Below are 24,551 nucleotides of genomic sequence, written 5' to 3'. Positions count from 1 at the left end.
ATAAAAATGAAAAAAAATTCATGGTCAGATAAAGCCTGTCCAGGGCCCCACTAAAAGTATGCGAATTGGGTCCCTGGATTTTATTCGTTTGTAAAATGAATATACAGTATATTGGATAATATTTTGATGCAGTCATAATACAGAGCAAAGAGACTTACAGCAGCGACAAATGCCTTCAAATTGTGTCCCTTCATCCAGTAATTTTTCTTTGGAAAGTTCACAAAGTAAATATCTTTGATTGTTTGCTTTTAGAAATTGTTCTTCATACGTTGATGTTGTACAAGTTTGAAAAATTCTGAAGACAACAACACATACATTAACTGTGAAGTCATTCGGCCACAACGAAACACCACGGTCAAGTTCTATGCATCTATAGCGACTGAAACGAGCTTCTAAACAGTCAGTTTGAAACTTTCCCAATAATATATAAGCTAGTGGAGGAGTGAGCGTTTGAAATATATATTTGCAAATCAGCACTAATGTACGAGTTGTGTGAAGAAGAGCAAAGAATGTTTTTTTTCGTAAGTTTTCCACATCTGGATCCAGGCTTTGCAAATGAAGAAAGAGACTCCCATTCCTGAAGCCAAGAGCAAAAATTCTCCAAAAACACAATATTAGGGCACGTGGGACTGGTAATGGGCTCACAGAAAAAATATCAATGAAATGGATTATTCCAACATTATTTTACCGATTTCTCATCGATTTTACTTCAAAATTCTTTTAATGCTAGGATCAATTTTTTATCAAATAGCTTGAGAGCCTAACCAACATTCTGGTGTTCCAAGTGGTTCGGATATAAGGCTTTTCTGCTCAAACTAGGAGCCAGTTTAATGTTATTATCACATACTTCTCTGTGCAATGTCTTTAAATGCATTGCACTTGCATACATAACAGCATCTTCATCGGGGGTGTCATTAGAACAGTCTGATATCAGCGACTTCATTCGGGGTATGTAAAATGTTTGATTGGTGTCTTTCTGGTTAAGCCAATTGTTACGGACACTTTTCACACAATGTACATTGTCGAACATCAGAAAAAGTTTTCTGTCTGGATGTTCAATAGAGGATTTCAATGATCCACCACACATTTTCTCATAGGCCTTTCTATTGATTCTGTTGTTGTCTGTGCTTACAAACAAAACAATATATCCAGCTTTGTCGAGAACCCTGAGTACTTGACTCAAAATAGAATACAAATCATCTGTTTGATTTTTCATTGGGAACAAACCATCTTTATTTTTTTAAAATAAAGATGAAACCATAAAAGCTTGAAACATTGAGTCCTCTGTGTTACTTTAATTGAATGCTAACCCTTCAATTGTGCCACCCTTGTAAAATGTCCCAGGTTTGACATATATCTCATCCATCATTAAGCCAACCAACTTTTCAGTTTCTAGAAGTTCACCACACTTGCTTGCAAGATACTTCAAGTGCGAGTTTTGCATTCCACTCTGGAGACTCCCTAAATTTTGTAACAATGTTTCTAAGTAATAAGGATGAGCAGTATCAGTCTGTTAGAATCCCTCACAAGGCGATATGCTGCTGGGCTGTTGAAGTAAAACATGGATGCCCATAATAGCATTTGGGCAGAATAATGAGGAGCTTTCATTAAACTTAGTTCCTACTGTTCATGCAGGAAAGATAATGATGTTTCAGAGCCAATGATGTACTTTCACAGTCGTCAACAATATCTCTTAAAAGTGCAACGATTTTCTCTAATCTGGTATGAAAGGTTGTTTCTTTACTGAATGAATGGAGATGACTAATCAAGGAATCAAATGCTGACCATGAAGAACATTTTGAGTCTTTACCTAACAGCCACTCTAAATTTGATTTTGGTAAAGGATGGTTATTGTGCCAGACGGTGAGTCAAATCTTCAGCTATTTTAACTGAAATAACAAATAATGGCTCATCACTCAAGTCTGCTTTCCCCACGTAAATGGAGCTTACATCAGATAACACTAACCATGATTTGTCCAGCCTACTTCCAAAGCCAGTTTTAAATTCTTGATTTTATCCGAGTTGAACCATTCTTGAAAGTGTTTTTCCTCTGTCATCAATTTCTTTCCTCTGGAATCTTTCGTTTTGATGGTAATTTAGTTGTCAAATAAGATGATTGTCCAGGAAAGATAGTGGGATGTGCCTCGGGTGGTAATACTGGATTTTTTTCATGGTACAACGAGGAGAGTTTTATCTGGTCGTGTTGCTTGATGGTTTCTTTCAATGAAATTTTATTCAAAGTGTTTGATGCACACAACAGATTCATTTGTACTCTTGAAATCATCACGATGTATCAGCTCCTCCCACTTGGATTTTCTTTCAGTATTTTTCGAGAAGGCAAATACATTCGTTTATATTTCCCCCTTGTAGTTTGACCTGCAGCCAGGAACACAATAGAATTGTGGCATCTACAAAGAAAATGTGAAATGTCACAGATGTGTGGTATTTACAATATATACAGCATATAAAGGCAACAAATTTATTTTATTTTTTAAATTTTTAATTGTGGTACCTCAACAAACCAAGGATGGTTCGAGAGGCAACAAATTTTATTGAATTACAGGCATGCTTGCAGAAAGAGAGGATACTCATTTAAATGTCATACTGTTTTTAAATTACAAATTAGCTTCTCAAGATATTTTTATTTATTCAAAATTATCCATTTGTTAAATTGTGAGGAGTTTAAGCTTCTGGTTTTTTAAATATTTGAAATAAAAAAAATTTCTTTCGATCTAAAAAATGTGCTTCAATTATAGTTCTTAAGGTAATAAAAAATTTTCCTCAAATTATGAAAATTAAAAAAACTCTTGTCAAACACACAAGGAAAATTAAATTTAGACATGTTATAAATCGGAAAATATCTACTCTTGAAATAAATTGTGATAATACAGCAATTAAGTCTGCAAAAATAAAAATTTCAGACACATTGATTGAATAGCAACTTTTTTTCTTATCCTAATGTTCGCAAGACCTTCATCAGATGAATAGCGAATTTCTCTCAACTTCGCGTCTATTATTAAGACAAAATTCTACCAGATGAGATATAAAATAACTTGAAGAATAAAAAAACAACAATTAAATTGTAAATTATTGATTAAAAACCCCGAGAAAATTGAATTAAATATAGCGATAACTGCACGTGGCGCGAGCTGAGAAAAATCAGAACAGCCTCTCTTAGGATCTGGATTTTGATGTCACAGCCTCGGCAGAGTGAATACATTATGGCTTGTCTCTCTAGGCAATACCTTCTAAAGCAGAAGGTGCTTGCTCTAGAAGGCTTTGTCCCTACCCATCTCGGCCGAGAGTCACCGAGACACTTTGCTGTCGAACGTTTTATGTCAGTTTCTCTGCGAGTTCCATCGAAGCAGAATTCGTCATCTCAAGTTTTTTTTAGGTCTCTCAGCTTCTTTTCTTTTGTGGTCGATTTTCTGACCTTCAGCTTGACTCTGTGAGACATGGTTTTCATTTTGGGGATTCGTCTGGCCACCGACGTTGTTGTCTCAAAATCACTTTTGGTAGAAATTCTAGGTCTCTTAGAAGACCACTCGTTGTTATCCTCAACCACATTGCAACGTTTTCTTTTCAAGTTCGAGTTCACCAAAACAGCACAGGATTGTATAGTACGAAAGATTGTAGACGACTTTACGGCTGTGAAATAAATTTAAATTTCCACATACGTATTAATGAATATAATAAAGCAAAGTTTCTTCATTAAAATGTTCATTATTATCTAATTTCTTCTAGTATTGCGAGGAGTGCTTTTTGTACTTGAAAAAAGAAATCATGTATACTCAGTTTCGAGAAGAAAAAAAAGAGACACTTTTAAACAAATGAAATATCACTACTCTGGGAATAACTTCCAGTACGCAGTATATTATGGGGTTCAAAGTGTATGCTACACAATTTTATTACTTTTAGTTTTGTGAATATCTGAATTACTTCCTGCAAAGCTTGCTGTTTTACCATTTCATCTATTATCTACTACAATGAATTACTTAAAAATACTCTTCCTCATAATGAATTAGTTAAAATATTCTATTGTCAAAATTTAGTTATTTTAATTACTTCAATGTATACAAAAAGAGAAGGAGAAATGAAAACTAGGATTGTAATGATCAGAGTTTGATGCACATACCACTCTTTTCATTGTCTGGAATTTCATTTATTCTTTCCATTAGCTCGTTGATATGGAGCGAGTGGATGAGTTGTGTTTTAGCCGAATGGACAAGAGCCATGTCGTCACTTACAATCAGCACTCTCATAAGACCAACTGAAAAAAAAAATTTAAGAATCAACGGGAAAATAACATAAAAATATATTTATATTCGTTTTAGTTATTCATCCATAGAAAATCATAAACAATAGAGGATAAAGAAGAAAACCGAATTATTTTCCTGAAAGACATATTTAAGGCATGACCTGGTCCAACTATTAATTATGCAATCAATGCCTAGAAATGGGCATATATTGCGAGAATACTCGGAAATAGGATAGTATATACGTTTAGAAAAATATCTCAAATATTAGTAGATAGATTCGAAATACAATACCAATACATTCTAAACCGCTTAGACAAGATTATTTGTACACAGCATCAAATTTTCTGTAATGAACGAAAAATATCCAAGGATACATCAAAATGGAACCACTAATTGATATAATCTCTTATAGGACTTTTAAAAAGATATAGGACCTTAATATAGCATTATATAAAAATGGCTTTTCCTGCACCACCCCCATGAATGAATGCCAGAACTTTGCCACAGGACTTATCCCGTTGCCAAGATCTCTTCCAGCCCAGCTTCGTGGCAGAGTCTGGAGCACTTTGTGTCAAAAAAAACCATGCAAAACTTTTACATCACACCCAGGATATAAAACATTTTTATGCAAAAGAAAAACATAAATGTTATCTCTTACAATACATTACAAAAAGAGAAACAAATTTTTTTTTTCCTTCGTTGAAAACGTAGATTTCAAAATGATTTTGATTATAATGTGAACAGATATAAAACCTTTCATCAAGTGCAAAAATGGAAAAAAGAGGGAAATGATGTTTATTCCATTCATTACTTTCATCATATTAATTCAACCCTACAACGGTTATTCCATAAACCCTTACATATACAGTATGTTTTCTCAAAAAAAATTTATAAACAAAAATATACATAGTATGACATATCTGATTATTAAAACAGCTGTTATTTCAACATATTTAGGAATGAACTTTATTCTTGTGTGCTAAAAAGACATGTTTATATTTATGGATATGCTTTCTTCTCCCACTTACTTTGTTCTTGCACATATTCTCCGAAATGAATCAGCATGCGAGCAGTTGGGGGGAGATTCACAATAGTCTGCTAAAGCTGCGTGATCCTACAAATAAGCAAGAATTCAAATTACACTAGCAATAAAACCAATCGACTTCAGAAACACTGCCAACTTTGATATTGGAGAATCGGTTGCACCTGAAGAATAAACTGCATTGAATTAATTTGTAAAGGGTAAGACAAGATACATTGAATACATGCATAATAAAACTTTTTTAAATACTATTGTTAGAAAATTCCATTAGAGTAAATATGAGAAAGATTGAAAGAATAAATGCTATAATCCACCTGCTCTTCAAGTTGCAATTTTATGAAGCCAGTTTTGAGGTATTTCTCTTCGAGTAGTTTTCCAGCATATCTTGTGTTGGCAGCTGTAGGCTATGGGGGAAAAAACGTAACATAACCACAGATCCGTATAAAAGAATACACTCACTAAAAAGCATAAGTAATGAGCCGAAAAATGAAACATAATGAATGAACATTATTGAAAACAAATTTAGACGTTACTTTGAAGAAAAATTATTTTCATATAAATACAGTGTATTTCATCTTGGGATTTTCCCGCACGTTTTTCCACTGGAAAATGTTTGAATATGGACTGTACATCATAAAAATTCCTAAATTAGAGGAAAGACAAAATTTAAGATGAATGCAATGTAATTAAATTCCTAAAACACAAAACAAGCTACTTTTTATTCATACTCGCACACGAACAAAATCACCATTATCTACCTTCTTTTGCCAGCTCCACCAATTGATCTATTCTGTCTCGATAGTCGACGATAATATTATGGTCCATTATTAAATTTATCATCTGTTTGACATAACAGCAGAGTAAAGGATTAGAATGAATATAGGAATTATTTTTAAAATGCAGGAAAAGAGAAAATGAAAGCATTTTCATGCAAGTTTTACTTGTACAATAAGAAATAAACTCACTTGTTTTTCAAACTTGTATGGAGGATTCACACTATCTAGTTTCTTCTTCCCCTCCCCATCAGGAACAGTTTCTTAATTAAAATAATAATACTTTGATTATACAAAAAATACGTGTAAATGTATCAAAGCATCATAAATTTTTTATCAATATAATTTTTTTTCCTGTTGTTTACTCCATAAATATATCCATTTCAATAAGATTTTACAAAATCAAACTTCACTATCATGTTTTACCTTCAGCAAAATGCGTGGCAATGTCTCCCACGTTTATTCCATATTCTGCGAACTCGGAACGCAGCTCCTGTAAAAAGAAGTTCAAGACTCACATACGGCGTAAGAAACAAATTTCTTATCTGCTTATGGTGATACCAATATACATACATAGTTAAACATCAATGCCAGGGTTCATACTAATTTTCGTAAAAAAAATTTCCCTGACTTTTCCAGTCAATTTTTCAAAAAATTTCAGGTTTTTTTTAAAATCAAAAAGTTGATATAAAAATTAATAAAAATTTACAAAAAATTATTTATATTAATTAAAATTATTTCTATTAAATATAAAATTAATAATTTTAATTACAATATCATAATGACACCAAAATTGTATATTTTTTTACAAATCAAATACATAGTTTAATTACATTTTGTTTGTTACATTACAATCCCTTATTGTATGGTCAATTTTATTAATCAAATACATACCGTATATACTCGTGTAAAAGCCGAGTTTTTTTGTGGAAAAATTTGTTCCTCAAGGGGGGGGGGGGTCGGCTTATAATTAGAAAATTTTGACCCCACAATCAGTAGTCATTTTTGTAGCAGTGTTCGAGAAACTGGCATTATTGGTATGGGATATGTTCAAACCCCACGGAACCAATAATGTCAAAGCTGAGGCAAAGAAATCGAAAACATCATTGGCTTTGATACCAGGTGCGCTAATGTCGATTGGAAAGTCTTATGTGAGCATCAACAAGTCTTTCAAAGGTTATTTGAGGAATTTGTGGATCGAATGGATGAGTTCCGATGATAAAGAAACTACAAAAAAGTGGTTGTCTTGAAGAAACCTGACATTGGCCTAGTGTGCCAATGGGTACATGAGACGTGGAATTCTGTTTCCACCGAAAATATCATCCGATCCTTCAAAATGTGTTGCTTCAGCAATGCCATGGATGAAACTGAAGATGATATCCTCTTTGAAAGTGACAATGGCGATGACAGCCCAGATGAAGATGGAAACAAAGATGCCGTACCCCCTATGATGATCTGATGGATTACGATGAGCTTGGAGACTCAGAAGAAACGGATTAAAAGGTTTTAATAGTTTTTTATTGTAAATTTTCGTAAACTATTAATTTTTCATGAAAATATAAGAATTTTTTTTTTCTGAAATGTATGGATTTTTTGGGTCAGCTTATACACGAGTATACACGGTAGTTCGTCGGAAGGTTCAGGTGGAAAGCCGGACTCTTCCAGTTAGAGACGTGCAAGTGGCCGGCATCACTGCCGAGGGTGTTAACAGATTAGACAGTGGCAGTGATCGCAAAAAGGACGGGGCGCAGGTGGAAGGAAGCTGGGGCCAGAGACGTGACTTTCGGGCAGGAGACACATCAAAATTCTAGGACTGGCAACAAGCTTCAAATAGGTGAGTTGAACTATTTAGTAGAGCGCCAAATTTAATCTAATTTTGGTGGGTAATAGCTTAAAATGGAATGAAGCTTTTTTTGCGCACTCGGTCACTCACCGTCAGTTAATGTAAAGGCAGCTTGGTCAACGTTGATCACTGTTTCTAGATATGCGAATCAATTGGCAGACAATTTTCATGAAATAGTGCTAGATAGTTTTCAGACGTTAGTGGTAGAACTTAATAGACAGTATGACAAACAGTTAGCAGTGGGTAGCACAACATGTAGTGACTCGGTTAGATTCAGAAAGTTGATTGCTCTTTATTTCAAATGTAATGAGGCAAAAAGTAGCAAAGAAATGCTTAAGAAACAGTTAGTACTCGTTGAAAAGGTTGTATCATTTTTTTGAAATGACTGTGGTCACACAATGACTGGTAGGAAAGTTAGGAAAAAAATCAAAGGCAGTCATGGATAATATGGCAAGTTCAGGTTCAGAAATATATTTCTCTAGCTCAGAGTCATTATCAGAAAATGATTCAGGTGACACAGGTAAGTCAAAAGGTGTGTTTGATCCGGAAGGGGTTTGTTTCCCCCCCCCCCCCTTTTCCTCATTTTGTCCATGACAGTATATACACACACTCTTCTGAATATATATATATAAATTGAAATTGGATGGGAATAGGCTCAATGGCCATTCCACTGATGGGGGAGGGGGTTAATTGGGTTATTACTCCCTGCTGTGACCCACATTACTTTCTTTCTTCTGGATGTTGCCTTTGATCACTCAAGTGAGGATGGTTGCTTTAATTTCAACTTTTCCCGACAATGCAAACTGTTACAAAATAATAAGAAAGGGCAAATACAAATAATAAAGAATGGGCAGATGTTAACCAAATAAGAGTTAAATCACTGTAAACTGTTTATGAAAATATGCTCATAAGCTACAAAATAACAAAATCAAATCCTTTTTATACATTGTCTTTTTTTCCAAAAAAAAGCCACAAAAAGGAATTTTAAGAAAACTCGTCCAGTTTTTTCTTCTATAAGTCAACAGTTTCACATGATCTGCATTTGTAAATGAGTCAAAAAAGTTTTATTAAAAATTAAATATTGGGGAAAAGTTTATGAACATAGCTATACTGGGAGGAGGGGCAAAGCCTTCCTGCACCCTTTGGCAGCAACACCTTTTTCTCTTCACATCATATCTTGTTTATTTTGCCCCACTTCATCAGAGTGATATGAAAAGTGGCATTTGAAAGCACCAGCTTACTGAGGAATTTTACAAAGCAACAAAAAACCAATGAGATTTATCAAGCACCCTTCCAATATATTGATTTACAGCAAACTTTTACTGCTAAAATTACAAAAGGCTGAAGCTGGTTTTCTGTGGTTCCCAACTTCAAGGCGCGAATGCGAGCCGATCTCCACTTTAAAAAGTCTCTCCATAGAGAGCAAGAGACCTACAAAGGAGTACAAATGTAATTCAATCATAACACATCACTAACTTCACTTCTGAAATATAGATGGCAGCACTGAAAAATCAAACACTACATATGCACTCAGACTGTTAGGCATACACACACACTTCCAGCACAACTCCCTAGATAGTAAATTGCCCATAGATGGTAATAGACCTGAGTTGTGCTTGGTTTGAAAGAAAGAAAGCCCCCCCCCCCGGAAATCACTCACTCAAACAATCTGGGAATGTGCCGCGGGCCGCTCAATTGAAGTAAGAATTTGCCACGAGCCACTTAATTCATTTGTAAGTGTACCAGCGCCACTTGAGGCAGGCCACATTTAGGCCATGTGTTGAGCACATGTATGCTTTAAAATAAGGGGCTGTTCAAGTATTATGTCAGCAAATTTTCAGCAATTTTTGACTCACCCCTCTTGTCAGAAAAAGTCAGCAAAACTCTCACCCTCCCCCTGTCAGCGCTCTGCCCCCTTCCTCCTAACGCTTATTGGTGGAATCTGAATTGGGGGCTTTCCCCCAGATGATTGAAAATTTATTTTTTTAATCCACAAAATACTTTTTAAAAGAATTGTAAAAATATTTTTTACAATTTCGAAAAAATATCTTTATATGCTATTATAATCAATTTTTGTTAATTTCAATGCTATTTGAAGGCTAAGAACCCAAAATTGCTCTAGAAATTCATTGCGATCCTACCTCTCTAAGCCCTTGATCCGTGGTAAACATTCGGCCTGTGCGAACTAAATGTGGCCCTGGCGTTATGATGTGGCCTGTCTCTAAATCTATTTTTGTAACAATGAACCAAGTGACACATTTACAGATCGCTTAAGTGACTCGTGGCACAATTCCAGACCATTTAAGCGATCTGTGGCACATTAAGCGATCCCTTGAGTGGCATGTGACAAAGTTTTAGAGCATTGGTCCTGCCACCAGTGCGGTTCTACATCACTCAAGTTATCCACGGCACATTCCCAGATCACTTAAGTGATCTGCGGCATAATCACGGATCACTTATATGACGCACGGCACAGCTCCAGAGCATTTGGATCCGCTAAGTATTTGAAGATCACTAGAGTGGCTCTGTAGGGGACTTAATAGGGAGAATGTTAGTTCAGGTGCGCACAAACTAGTGAAAAGTTTTACTCGTTTTTCGCGCACCGAGTAAGACGGCATTAAGAATATTTCATATTTTTTATAAAGGGTGGTTGATGACCTAAGAATCATCCCCCACCCCCCGTCATCAAGTCGAAAATCCCCCATCCATGCTGACGTAATACTTGAATGACCCCTAACATAAAGATACCCGAAAGTTATTTTCTGAAGGTTAAAAAAAGTGGGTTCAGCTATAGCGGCTGATCGGCTCGTCCCTCCCCCCCCCCCCCCCCGTCCCCACCTCCTGTAAAACCAAATGTGGCTCGGGCTGTCACTTTTAAAAGACGGGTTTTACTAGCAGGTTTTCTATGCTGCGCACAACGTGAATCACCCAGCGTGACACGCCATCTATTCATCAATATGAAAAGCAGTACGACTGTTTTCCAACAGAGCGCAATACGGCTCACGACAGCGCTTCACGTCGGGCGTGATTGGCAGACTGCTTCTGGAGGAGTTAACTGTCGTGTGCCACGCGTTTCAGCGATCTTCCCTTCATTTTTGTGCTGTGTCTTTTCCCTTTAAACCGGAGCATGCAGCCGATAGAGTAGATGATGCCAGGGTCGTATACTATATAGCCGTCCTGAGCCGATGCGCCACGCTTGGAAAACGCAAATGCGTAACGTCATTATGTAACTCATTTCTGCTGACACAAAATGATCCAGTTAGGTTCACGCGGCGCAAAAAGCCTACTCCTAGGAAAACTTGGCTTCAGGGATGAACGTTTGTTACGGGATCGCAGGAGAGATAAACCCATTGTCTTTCTCATGGAATCTCTTGTGTGTGGATAGAGCCTCATCCTCTTTTTTTATTTTTTTTTTCCTTTTTATTTACGGCAACCAATCTGCGAAACAGATTCGCTTTCCCCACTGGACTTCAGTTTTTAGCACTTTAAGGCGCGGCGGCGAAAAGATACGCTTGTCGTCGTCCCTTACTCCAGTGGAACTGATTTTTTTTTTCCTTTCTTCTTTTTCGATAGTGAGTTGTAATGTGAATAAAACACGTCAAAAAAACTGCGGAAAGCAGGGACATTTTGCGGTTTCTCAGAATTTTCGTAGCGAGATATTGGCTGTAAGCAAATAGGAAGGAGGGATAAAATAGGAATAGTAGGAGAGAATTGCTGTAAAAAAAAAAGACGATTGCGGCGAAAGTAGGAAAAATAGGAAAGCTGCGAGGTCTGCACTCAGTATACTGCATAATATAGGAGGTTCGAGACATCGTTTTGCCGCATAAGTAAAAACTTTCTCACCACTGGGCATGGGGGAATTTTCGGCTACTGGTTCAGCGGAGTGATGTCATTCTACGGACCATCGATTTTCAACGCTGACCAGTTTGCGACATAGGCAGGAAAACACGTCAAAACTAGCGATTCAGTAAAAATTCGTATTTTTAGAAGCAAAAGCGTATAATCGTATTAATTTACTAAATACAACAAAATCATAACGGTTGGCAGGTATGCACAGCCATTGGATGTTCCAATCCCATCCCCTGCTTTCACATTTCCTATTACAAAGGGAGAGAGCGTTTTTTTTTCTCTTTTCTTCCTCTTTATATTCGGGGGAAGCTTCCTCTTATTTTTCTAGACAATGCTATTCATCACCATGGGGAGTGCCTATTCTAAGAAAGATCATCCCTTCACAGAAAAAAAAAGGACTTTTTCAGGCGTGGCTGCAAAAAGTAAGTAGTTATAACGGCCCTTCCAGAGGGAAATGAAAAGTTAGGAGTTTTTAAGGAGTTTGTAAGGATGTGCAAACCCTGGGTGGTCCTAATTTCAGTTGTACTTGATATCCATATTCATTATGGGCATCTTTTATCGTTGGACATTTTTAGGCATTTGTATTTACGTAAGTCACTTTCACACAAAATAGGTTTGTGAGTTTTTCAACTACGCCAGGGACCCTTACACTTTCACATAAAATGGGTTTGCGAGTTTCTCAACTACGCCAGGGACCGTACACATACGCGGTTTATACAAATGCAAATAAAAAGATCACAGCACACCAAACGAAGTAGCTCAAAATAGATGCTCATAAAAAATATGAGTATTAAATACAACTGAAATTAGGACCACTCCATATATCCCTCCCCCTCTTTCTACAACACCTACATGCTTAATTTCAATACATAAGGAGAGAGAAAAGGATAAATTAACCTGACATTCGGTTGCACATGAACCACTACTTAATATTCATCAGGTTGACTAGTTGATGAAAGTTACATCATTAAAATTTTTTTTTATGGTATTCTGCCACATATTGTTAAGCTTATGAAACGAAATCCCAACAATGAACTATGAATTATGCTTATACGAACATGCATTTGACCAATTACACTATTCTGACACGACCTGTAAAATGCAATAAAAAATAATAATAATCTTATACGTACATTAACAGATTTGGGTGTAACTTGTGAGCATACCATAAATTTCTTTAAATTTTGGTTCGTAGCCTGCATCATCATTGGCGGGAGAGAGAGAATGGAAAAAATAAATCATCATTCACATAATCTTTTACAATCGTGTTTTACATACCACACAAAATTCGCTTAAAATTTGACATAAAAATAACTTTTTTGTTGAAAAGGACTGGATACGGTGTAGGTAGAAATAGGGACGTATAAAAGTAACTTTTTCTCACCATTTCTAGATACTTCTATCAAAAAATATTATGAAATTTCACTGGAGTACCATTTTTTAGAATGGTGCTGAGAAAAGTAGTTGGATATGTTAAATCAAGTGTTACTTTACAAACGTCACATTTATACTCGAATATTAGAAATACGGTAAAACCTCGATAAGTCGTCACCTCAAGTTATCAAAAATTATGACGGCTTAAGCGGAGTGCCATCAGTTTTAATATGCAATGTTATTAAAATCGTATATATTTAAAGTAATATGACATTTTTCTAAAAGAATGAATCAAAATAACAATATTAATAAAATTTATAGATTGCGAGAGAAAAAATAATAGCAATTTTTACCTCTTATTACTTAAAGTATTGTGGTAAAATGTACTGTACACTTTAAATTAAAAATTACTAGTATAAATCAGACTAACAGAGCAACTGTTAGAATAGGTATAGCTTTTCTTCATAATAGTCTAAGTCTAGTCATAATAACTCTCTATTGCACATTAATTTTACATCAACTTTAATTTTAGTGTTTTGAAATCTTAATCAGTAGTTCATGATACAACTACAAAGTAATCTCGAACACTTTTGACTTGATGGAGGCGCCCTGGGCAGGGAAAAGTAAACAGAAGACCTCAACTTCGGAAAGAATGTCTAATTTTTTTAAACAAAGATATTTTGTTTAAATTTCAAGCTCTCAATTAGTAGAACCCATGCAGAAATGAGATCTAGCTTGAACAGTTCCCAACGTTCCAAAAACCTTAGTCGGCTAACAGGGGCACTGGAAGTGTTTCGAAACTGTGAGTGCTCATCTTTAGTTTTATATCAAATTTTAATTTTTCTGAATCAATTCTGGGGGTGCTCGGATCCAAGCTACAAATTACCATGGGTGCTTGAGCACCCCCGGCTATAACACTATTGTTGGCAAATGAATTCCCCCAGTCTAACTTTCATTACTTAAACTGTTCCGCTTGGGTATATAGGACATTATGGTGACTTTTGAGCATATGAGAAAGCTGTTAACAAGCTTTTTTTTTTTTTTTAATGGCAGCCATAAAAATAGTCTGTTCCTCTTTCTCAAATTTTTCATAGTGACGAGTTAACCAAAACCAGTGACGAGTAAACGAGGGTTTAATAACATTGTTGTCTATGAGAGCTGGAAGGGCCTGAAGAAAAATGACGACTTACAAGGGTGACGACTTAACGAGGTTTTACTGTATCTGGCATAATGATATGAATTTTATTCTTCTACTTGTACCATATTATATATAAAATCATGACAATGAAATGCAATAAAACAAGGAAAGAATTCTTGTACTAACAGTTTGTGTGCTTTTCTCGATCAAAGTCTTTCGGCCGAATCTGTACCCACTGTACTCGAAGTCTTTGAACAATGTCTCTTTCAAAGCTGCTGTAGCTGAGAAAATAATACAATATAGGATAATCTGACATGCCGGAAAAAACAAAGTTATTTATCACTTAATGGAAAAATCATATTCATGAATAATTAAATTGGAATAACCTTGTTTACCACTTTGTCAGAAAGTTTAATCATACATTATTTCCCGGAAGCAAGTGGGTTTTTCCACATTAAAAAAAATGGAACAAAAAAAAAAAATAAATAAATAAACTAAAATAAACAAATAATTTTGTAACATAATGACGTCAACATATAGTTACAAACATTATTGTTGTTAGTACACCAAGAAATATTAACATCAATTTATATTTATTTTTTGTTTTTGATTTATTTTTACTGCGTGTCTGCCTGAAAATAATACAAATTTCAATTTTTATTTCTAAATTAAAGAAATTATGTAATGCAATCTTATACTCAAATGATCAATGGATTTGATATTACATGCATATTTTCCAGTCCTATTCGTCGCTTTCAATGCTCGTTATAGCTAAAGGGTAAATGTGATAAGCACTGTAAGTGCCAAAAAATTAAAACATTTGGGGATCTTTTTTTTCACACCACGGTCATTTCCCTGCACGTAAGGACTAATTAGGCCGCAACTGGATATTTATTGCATACTCCAAACACCAGGTTTTTTTATAATCACCAAGAGGTTGGTGGGATAAACAATGGGTGTGGGACTCCCTGCGTCCCGTAAGTTAATGCATTTTTGATACATACCCATATAATTGTCCCGAGGAAGTGTTTTTTCTATCTCAAGGATAGTATCCAGCGTCACGGGCAGGACCTTGTTCCCATAAGCTATCAGTCGCAAAAGACGATCTTGGGTGAGCAGAAAAACTTGATTGATTCCAACTGCAAAAAAAAGAGAAACGCATTAGCTAATTAATAATGATTTTTTTATGGAAAATGCTAAAACACAAGAAAGTGGAAAAAATCAGCGTACTAATGCTTAGGTTTGCAACATTTGACCTCTTACGGAAAAAAAAAAAATTTGAATATTTTTGCTTGATATACAGAAGTGTTTTTGGCTAATGTCTGCTCAGAAAAACCTGAAAAGCATACAGTTTAAAGCGTTGAGAGGACTTGTAACATTCTAGGGGTTGAGAAGTAACCGAAAACTAATTGGAGAAGAAAGATAGGGGGAAGAGAATAACTCAGATATGGGCTTGGAAACAGTACAGTGAAAAATTCAGAAGGGATTTGTTTTTAGTGAAATTTATGGCCTAAATGTGCTCAATTGGTGTGATTTCGAATTGCAGGTCCTGCTTGGAACACACCATGTTTGTTTGTCTGGAAAAAACTTTATTCTAAAGCAACTGAAATAAGTATGATAACTGAAAAAAAAAAAATTTTAACGAAACATAAGCTGAAAAAATAAAATGCAGTCATATTTTTTCACACTTACCTTCGTTCTGAAAGAGTTCTGCCAAGTGCATGATGATTCGGTCATTGTTGCATTGATAACGACAAAACAGATGGTGTGCCGAAGTTTCCTAAAAGCGAAAACAAAATATAATTATACACACAATCAATCGAATAAACTTCAGAGAAGATTTTAGCGGAGATGATGGAAATACAGACAGTAAGTCATTATTGAGAGTAGTGAAACAAAATAGAGTTTCTGTAAATTGAAAAAGGGCAGAACATTCCATCGAGAAAATTTTTAAATATAGACCTGAATCTTTTTAACATTTAAAGATATCAGGGTGTCTACCAAATACCAAAAGCAAAAGTCTGTGACTTTTGGAGGACTTCGTGGTGACTTTTCTGTGATCATTCCTCATTCGCAGGGCCCCACTCAAAAAATTAGAAAAAGTAGAATGGGGGTAAGTACGTCCCTTAGACACCATAAGACATAATCTTAAAAAATTCCTAGAATTTTTTAATTAAAAATAGACATATATATATATATATCGCCTCAATACACGTACTATTGTTTCCATTTGTTGGATCTAGAAGTGCTTGAAGGGAGGAGCGGCTATCGGTTATTATTAAAACATGTTCTTCTGTTCCCGTTGTGTATTGTGTAGCTGCTTCTATTGCTAACAATTCTGCTTGGAAATGACTATTGTTTTTATCTAGCGCTGCTTGCCACGGTTGCTTTTCTGTTTGTGTATACACAATAGGCTGCCCAACACCTTCATAGCAGACCGTTATAGCAGAAAAGCAGAAATCACGTTTTAACGAACATTTTTCTAATCTCCCAGAAAAGTTTACATTGGAACAATGCAAAAATCTGGAATTCCTTTATAACGAAGTGATTCCTCTGTTCTCTTGGAATTTTTAAATTGATCTTCGTTTTCATAACACTATTTCAGTATCCTGTAACACTGACTCAAGCCAAAGCAAAATGACAGAAATGACTTGGTTACAAGTCATTCTGTCATGTGGTTACAAAAACAATTTTTGGCCAAAATTACAAATTGGTAATTACAAAAAAAATTCTTTCGTGGGGGGAAAAATTGGTGACATTTTTACCTGTCCCCCACAAGGATGTGCCTAAGGCCTGGGCCTTATTTGTATTTTCGGCTTACATAATTCATAATTTATCTCCTCTTTAACTTTGATTAAAATATCATTTAATCGATATTTACAACTTAGAGGAGAAATAGAGAAATCTTATATTTCTTCTCGATGACTTACATAAGTTTATAATATGTGGTGTATTCTTTCCCCCCTCCCCCCTGTGGCGTCATCTCTCGCCCCCATACGTGCACCTCCTGATGCGTGGGTGGCAGAGGCGAAAAAAGGGGACAAGCGAACTGTTTCTCTTGCGTGACCTATTTCTTGCTCAGTGTGTTGCTCTCGCGCAAATGAGAAAAAAGTTTCTCCTTTTTTATTATGTGGAATTAATATTGTTAACCTATGCAAATAGTTTTTTAAAATTAAATGAACTTAAATATTATCAACCGTTTCTTCAACTTGAGTCAGAATATACATCGTCCTCAATGTGTACCACATAACTATACCCCCTCTTGGGTAAGCGAAAGTGAATAAATTTATATTCTTTAAAAAAAATATCATATAATGTGACTCTGATCACTGTATTCTCAAGTTCTACCTGATCATCTTCATCCATCGTTACGAAAGCTATGAGCTTTAAAAAACGCACCTCTCTGAATGCCAGGTAAATAAAAAATTATTACTATTATAATCCCGCGCGTTGCGTCTGTCTCTCTCTGTGGATTTGAGTAGACTGAAGCGTGCATATGCTAACTGCGCTCACCTCCGTAAAAATTATCCAATGAGCGTCTACTTACCACTTATCATGTGGACACTTTCAAGAAGAATCGGTAAGTTAAAATTAAGTCACCAACTAAAGTACTTGCCTCTTGTAAATGGGCCTTAAGAAAAAGAACTGGTCAAAGCATAACAAATGCAAAAAATCCCTTTTTAAGAGAAAAAAGAAAGAAATACTCGCATTTATTGGAGGACTTTCCTCTTCAAGGATTTCTTCCTCCTCAGCACCTGCAAAATAAATAAATTAATTTTAAATAAATAATAACTTCAAAAGACTATATTTCTTGAAAAGAACAACAAATTAAAAATTTATGAACATGATATGCTCTCAAAAGCGGCAATGGTACAAAATTCATTAAGAAGCATGTACAAGAAAATGAAGACAACCTTTTTCTTTCAATTCAAAGAGAAGATAAATGAAATGCAGTATTTTTTTATAGCATATAAAGGCCACATGAATTTTTTTTGCTTTAAAATATGAAAGAAAAAAGTTTCCATCAAAGATATTTTTTAATTTAACACTAGAAGTACTACGCCGGTCATTTTGACCATTTTTGATATTCTCGCTCGATTCTCGTGATGAACCAGATTGTTTAGAATGTTTAAATGCCACTTTTTCTAAAGTGCTCAAATATTACGCTGTCTGCAACTATCATAACTATAGAACTGAAAAAAATGGAGAGAAAATTTTAGTTATACCTAGGACATTCACTGGTCAATTTGACAAATAACATTATAGGCCCTTTCATAACCATGCACAGCAAATATTTAGTCAAATCGTGGCATCACATTACAACTAATGTAGATATGCTCACTTCGGCTAAAGTATCTTTAATGATCGACTAATAACAAAATGAAAATACTGATACGGTAAAAAAATGTAGTGATGCAGATCATTGAATCTTACCTAAAATCTAGTGAAAATTTCAGCACATGATTGTTTTTCTTCGTTAATACTTGCTGAAATACTGAAGCACAATAACACTATATCTTGGTAGGTATAATATTAAACAATGGGAAAGAAATTTCATGCGAAATTCATCAGGGACTCCTTTATACGAAACGTGCTTGACACGGATGTTCATAAAGACGGTATGTTTTTATGTTTTCTGAGTGAGAAAAAGAACATTCTTCTACTATGGTCAATGAATTTCAGTATTGAAATATAGTATTTTCAAAGTGGAAAAACAAATTTCTGGAACCGTCGAGTTTTACAATGAAACGAAGTACAATGTGAAGATGAACGAAGAACAGTTCATTCAAACGTGAAAAAAAAAAAACCTTATGAATATCTGGATTTTATAGCGAAAATCAACCTCTGGTCATTTTAAATGGTAACGGTTCTTCTAGGTAGAACATGTCAGCCTTTCTAGTGTTAATCTAGGATATACCTTGTGCCCTTAAGCTAGAAACACGAATGTGCAATGTCCTTGGAAAAAGAACAGGTAATGACGTTTGTGAATGTTCACTCTGTTCATGTTACTTTATGGGAATTGTTTTCTTAAAATGTTTTGTAATATGTGTTTCAGTAGAGATACGCATTTGCTATTCAGACAAAACCGATAAAAAAAAAAAAAGGTATTCACCTAGCTGTTGTAAAAAAAGTGAAAGTTTTCGCATTTGCAGGGCTCTCACTCAAAAAATGAGAAAAAGTAGGAAAACGCAGGCCTAAAAAGTAGCATGGGGGAGGGTAACCCCCTTAGACAACATAATCATAGCATAATGGAAAAAAATCCCTAAAAAAATTTTTTTTGCAAAAAAAAAATTTTTAATAATTAAAAATTTTTTTTTAATTTTGAATTAACTTTTTTTTTCCCCTAGCACTATTTCCGTCAAGCTAAAACAAAATGACAAATGAATTGGTTACAAAACCAATTTTTGGCCAAAACAGTGCACTAGCAACCACAGATAATTCTTTGCTGTCTCTCCTCATATATATTACATTGTTTTTTGGAGTCTTCCAAAGTGACGAGCTTGTCAACTCTGTTCGACAAGGGGCAGCAAATTTCAAAGACGTACATTTTTTAAGAATGACGCACCTTTGAGACCACTTTCGAAAGCACAATGCAAAATGTGTAAATTACAAGATCCGACGTATATGAGGCAAGGTGAACCAGATAGTTTTACTGCGTTGCTCATCATTTTTTAATATTTTTCTGTTTTGTTCACATTTTACTGTTCAATGCCAGTATAATCATTTTTGACAAATTAAGCACTTTCATTTCTAGCTCTTTGCTGAGCATTGTAAATATTGTTCATGCCTGTTCATGCCTTAAAAATACAGAAGAAAACTGAATGCTATTGGGTAGCATCAGAATCACCAAACCTAGAATAGGCCTATGTATTCAACTGCTTTGAAATGCAAACTGTTGTTTCACCTATTTGCACCATAATTTTGAATGATGAAAGTTACTGTCCAAGACCACGAAGTAATAAATACAAAATTATTTTTCCATCCAGACAGAAGTCTTTAATGACTACTATACTTGTTGAACCCTCAAACTAAGCAAATTAAAAATTAATCACTCAAATGGTCCCCCCCCCTCTAAATTACCTTAAAAATGATACAATTTCTGCTTGAATCATTAATTGCATTCTCCAACATTTGTAATATTTTATATCAATAATTTCCTGCTCAATTACACAAATTTTGTCGATAGGATTTGGTAAAAAAATAGGACAAAAAAAACTAGAAAGTAGGACATTTTACGAAAAAGTAGGACGAGTGGGAGCTTTGCATTTGTGATTCTAGCATGAGGCAGACGATACATAAAAAAAATGTTTTATTTATCATATAAACCAATTTTGAATTTTTTGATTGTGGTCAAAATGACCAATATTCGTTGTTAGCAGTTACAAATCGACATCGTCCTAGTGTCGAAATAAAATAAAATATAATAATCGGGAACAAAAATCGTTGCATGATTTACCAGTGAGATCTAGAATCAATGGTGAAGTTTCTTCTGTCACTTTCTGTATCAGCTTGATAATATTTCTTATCTCCTGCAATATAATTTTTAAGTGAAAAATTAATAATAATAATAAGCAATCAGTAATGTCTAGCAATGTCCGGATATTCTCTTTACTCCAAGAATCATAAGAAATTGTAAGACATATAGACGACTCCAGGAGAATCAGAAGTATAAATTCAAGTTTCAATTACATTAAGCATATTTAATAATTTACAACATGAGAATCGTTTTCGCGACCAGAGATACCAACGTGCCTCGTGAGTGCAACATCCGTGAAGATATTTGAATTGAAAAATCTGATAAAAATTGGGGGCGGGGGGAAGCATCATGATCTTTTCTGATAGTATATATTGTTTTTTCCCACAGTGATATTAGAACTCAAATATCACAACAAATATTGCAATCACAAACATGACCCAAGGAGAAACGACTTTCTGATATGGTTTTTTAGGACAGCGTGTCCGTATAAAAAGTTCTTTTTTGCAATTCTATTTTAATAACTATAATATCCTCTTGTAATATAAATGAGGCACAAGGCAGTTGCAAGGAATGTAAGAAAATGACCGAAACAAGGGAAAAAAGATAGCCAAATCTACTGTTTCATCACTTTGCCCCCCCCCCCTTCGAGAAATGAAAGTGGTCTTCCTGCCAATGAAATTTCTGGCAACTGGTCTGATGTGGCATCTGATGCTAGCACCTTATTTGGATACTTTGTCTTCTTGGAAGTCTACGATAAACGGTTCCCAGGTAATCCCAGGATTAAAGGCTTTCTTGCACCCTGTATGTACCGGTACATATCTTAAAATCTAGATTGAAATATAACCTGGAGAACAGCCAATTCTCTTACCATCATCCTCGGTCTTTGATGGAACTATTGTGAACCTGGGTATGACCGGATATGACAAGTATTCTTTTCTTTCCGGATCCTGAAGCAACACAAACATTTGAAATGAATACTTTGAGAAATGAAAAAAAATTCTAAATATCACACATAAAAAAAATTAAGAAGTGTGTGAGAAATATTTTTATACATTATAAACATTTTACTGATATAAAAATGTTTCTTGCTCTGTAGTTAATTTTCTGCTTTAGATACTTTTGAATGAAATGTACTTTTAATTTTTATGTAAAAAACATCTCTAATATGAATTCAAGTCTTTTTAATGATATCAGGGCACCGGGGCCGTTGCGCGCTCAAACAAGGGGCCCAGAAAATAGTCTTGTACAGGGAGCTACTTCTGAAACATTACCAGTACACTCTTTTTTGTTATTATAAATTTTAAAAATAAATAAATAAAATATTCGTTATGTTTAGACAAACGATGCAGAACATGTAAATATGCCAATGAAGTGCAAGTTGAACAAAGCAGTAGCAATACTTTTGGTAAAAATAATCACATCATCTATCTTATTGAATGTCTTGAATGTAATTTAAAATATAATGGTTAAAAACCAGCAACAATCTTAATTTAAGAATTAATGGACACAGATCAGACAAAAAATTTTGGAAAGAATTACAAAAAACATTGTGAATTACAACACTTCCAAAACCATATATAGCTTTGAAAATATATCCAACGGTATCATTGATGAAGAGGAGGATGATAACTCTAGACTTGATAAAGAAAATATTTATATCTGTGAATATAAAACACTCTACCCTTATGGGCGACAGGACTGTTGAACATAGGAAAATTGGGCAAAAAGTAACGTTTGTTCAAAATTCCACTAAAATTCATAAATAGCATCTTTTCCAGTTTTTTGTACATATCTTGAAGGGTTTCTATTCTTTACTGTATTTACTTCAAATTGTGAAAAGGTTTTCTAGTTTCTTTATAATTTGAAATGAAACTCAGAATTAATATTGTGAAAATTTTCAACACATACTCCTCACTGTGCGCATGATTTCATCTTTATTTATGCATATTTTTTAACAAAAAAAAATTGTTTTGTGTTTAAAATGAACTGTTTCATAGAATGACCCTCCCATTTGAAGATATGTTAATTGAAAGTATCTTCAAAAATTCAAAAACTTTAAAAATTCAATTTTTATAAATTTTTTCAAATTTTTATAAAATTTTTAAATTTGAACATATCAACACCCATTGAGGTTCAATCTATGCACCTTACATATGAGCACATTCCTACCAAATTTCATAGTCATTTGAATATCAGTTAACGAGAAATCATGCGCGCAGTGGTCAAAAAACACATTTTGAGAAAAATGCATTTAAAGTTGAAATTTCATTTTGGGACATGGATTTGTACTTTACCTCCTTTAAAAATCTCCTGATTTATAGGAAATATCATCTTTCTTCTTATTTTTCAGTTTTAATTGATATAATAGTCTTCTTTTAATTTTTTTTGCCTGCAGAAATGAAGCAGAACACCTGTATGTCTCCGTTCAGCCAACACTATCTATAGCAGAAAGCCTCTGCACGAATCTAGTGACATCAGAGAAGAAGTCCATTTCGCCTATAGTGATTGGATATACTGCAAAAAAAAAAGTTAAGATATCCCATGCGCTGGCCTGCTATATCCAATGGCTGCAGGTTAAATACACTTCTTCAGTCATGTCTAAGCTCCGCACGGAGGCCTTCTGCTATAAATGGTGTTGGTTCAGCGCACACGAGCTCTAAGGAAAGAGGGTTCGCTTGCTTTGTGCTTTAATGGTCTAGGGCACTTATCTGGAAAGTGAGAGGACGTGGGTCCGATTCACCTCAAAGCCAGTTGAATTTTCTTTTTTTGGGTTTATGGCGACTTATTCGATGAGTCTATCATGCATAAGTGCAATTAATTCAAGTTAAAAAAAATTTTAAGACCTTAAGTGGACTGTCATAGTGTGTTTATTCATCCCCATAATAACTCGCGGCATCCTAGGGTGCTGGGGCACACCGGTTGGGAAACTGATACTCACTAGGTCACTCAGTAACTCAATCGCTCACTGACTCGCATCGAACTGTTGTCGGTGAATTTTCCGGTGGTGAATTGCTGGCGGTGATTTTTCCGAACACGGCTTCGACCGCCCCCCCCCAGGGGTCGTTAACGCCCACGTTGGGAATCACTGCTCTAGAGCATAGTTTCCCAACCGCCGGGCCGGTTTATTCCATTTTTACCCATTTATTTCCCATTAGTCGTGTCGTTTCCCATTCATCGGTCGGTACTTCCAATCACGAAAGAGAAATCAACCGGGCCGCGGGATTTCAAAGTTTGAGAACCACTGCTTTAGAGCATCGTTTCCCAAGCTCTTTGTTCTATCGAACCCTTCTTCAATTTTTCTCATTTTTTCTCTCAACGCCCTCCCGAACTGAAGTAAACCCGTAGGATCCCATCTCCGCCTTGAACCATTCCATCACCCATCGGGGCGATATCGCCCACTTAGGGAAACACTGTTCTAGAGCTGATATTTGAAGAACGCATTGCAATTATTAACATAATAAAAAAAACACTACAAGTAAATTTCGAGTTCAATTTATTTAAAAAATGTGTTTTTTGAGAAAATTTATTTATTTTAAACAATCAAACTCACCATTCGAGATAGCTGTATATTTCTACAGATCTGTGAGTCAACTATGACTATGATCGGTGAAGTACTTTTGGTGCAAAGCCGCTTGCAAATGCAGCTTTGTTTTGGCGCGTTTTCCAATGCTGAAGATGGCTGACCACACTGTTGCCACTTTTTTTAAACTGATCATTGAAAAATTATCCAAACTAACATACGACAAAATATACGAAAAATCATCGGAATTTTATTTTTGTTACCATGGTTACCGG

General features: G+C 35.0%; 1 protein-coding gene across 5 annotated transcripts; it reads right to left on the bottom strand.

Annotated features, from left to right (window-relative positions):
• Window positions 1-29: 29 nt before the first annotated feature.
• LOC149065920 (uncharacterized) lies at window positions 30-24,551 on the bottom strand. Of its 5 annotated transcripts, XM_089253356.1 has the most exons (17): window positions 24,307-24,549; window positions 21,625-21,703; window positions 20,736-20,808; window positions 17,987-18,033; window positions 15,971-16,058; window positions 15,283-15,417; window positions 14,465-14,559; window positions 12,900-12,962; window positions 6,501-6,567; window positions 6,267-6,337; window positions 6,060-6,141; window positions 5,865-5,944; window positions 5,616-5,705; window positions 5,288-5,373; window positions 4,136-4,270; window positions 3,246-3,648; window positions 30-2,408 (listed from the first exon to the last, which is right to left on the bottom strand). In XM_089253356.1, the coding sequence occupies exons 2-15, from the start codon at window positions 21,628-21,630 to the stop codon at window positions 4,240-4,242; spliced, it is 1,014 nt and encodes a 337-aa protein (XP_089109482.1). In that variant the 5' UTR covers window positions 21,631-21,703; window positions 24,307-24,549; the 3' UTR covers window positions 30-2,408; window positions 3,246-3,648; window positions 4,136-4,239. The 5 variants fall into 5 exon arrangements, with proteins under 5 accessions (XP_089109482.1, XP_089109480.1, XP_089109481.1 ...); XM_089253354.1 differs by having other exon boundaries at window positions 30-3,648; XM_089253355.1 differs by lacking the exon at window positions 3,246-3,648.

The sequence above is a fragment of the Pholcus phalangioides genome, unplaced genomic scaffold, assembly GCF_987345545.1.
Source record: "Pholcus phalangioides strain wild (caught in Gottingen) unplaced genomic scaffold, Ppha-v1.0 ptg000037l_1, whole genome shotgun sequence".
Lineage (NCBI taxonomy): Eukaryota > Metazoa > Arthropoda > Arachnida > Araneae > Pholcidae > Pholcus > Pholcus phalangioides.
The sequence above is the reverse complement of the archived record's forward strand: the minus strand, read 5'-3'. Positions and strand labels throughout refer to the sequence as shown.

What these genes read in the sequence shown, in the direction of transcription:
- LOC149065920 (XM_089253354.1), bottom strand. An exon ending in ATCCCAAGATGAAATACACT is followed by an intron (nt 5,706 to 5,864) that starts GTATTTATATGA and finishes TTTCCCCCATAG; the next exon opens with CCTACAGCTGCCAACACAAG. An exon ending in AATTGCAACTTGAAGAGCAG is followed by an intron (nt 5,374 to 5,615) that starts GTGGATTATAGC and finishes GCTTATTTGTAG; the next exon opens with GATCACGCAGCTTTAGCAGA.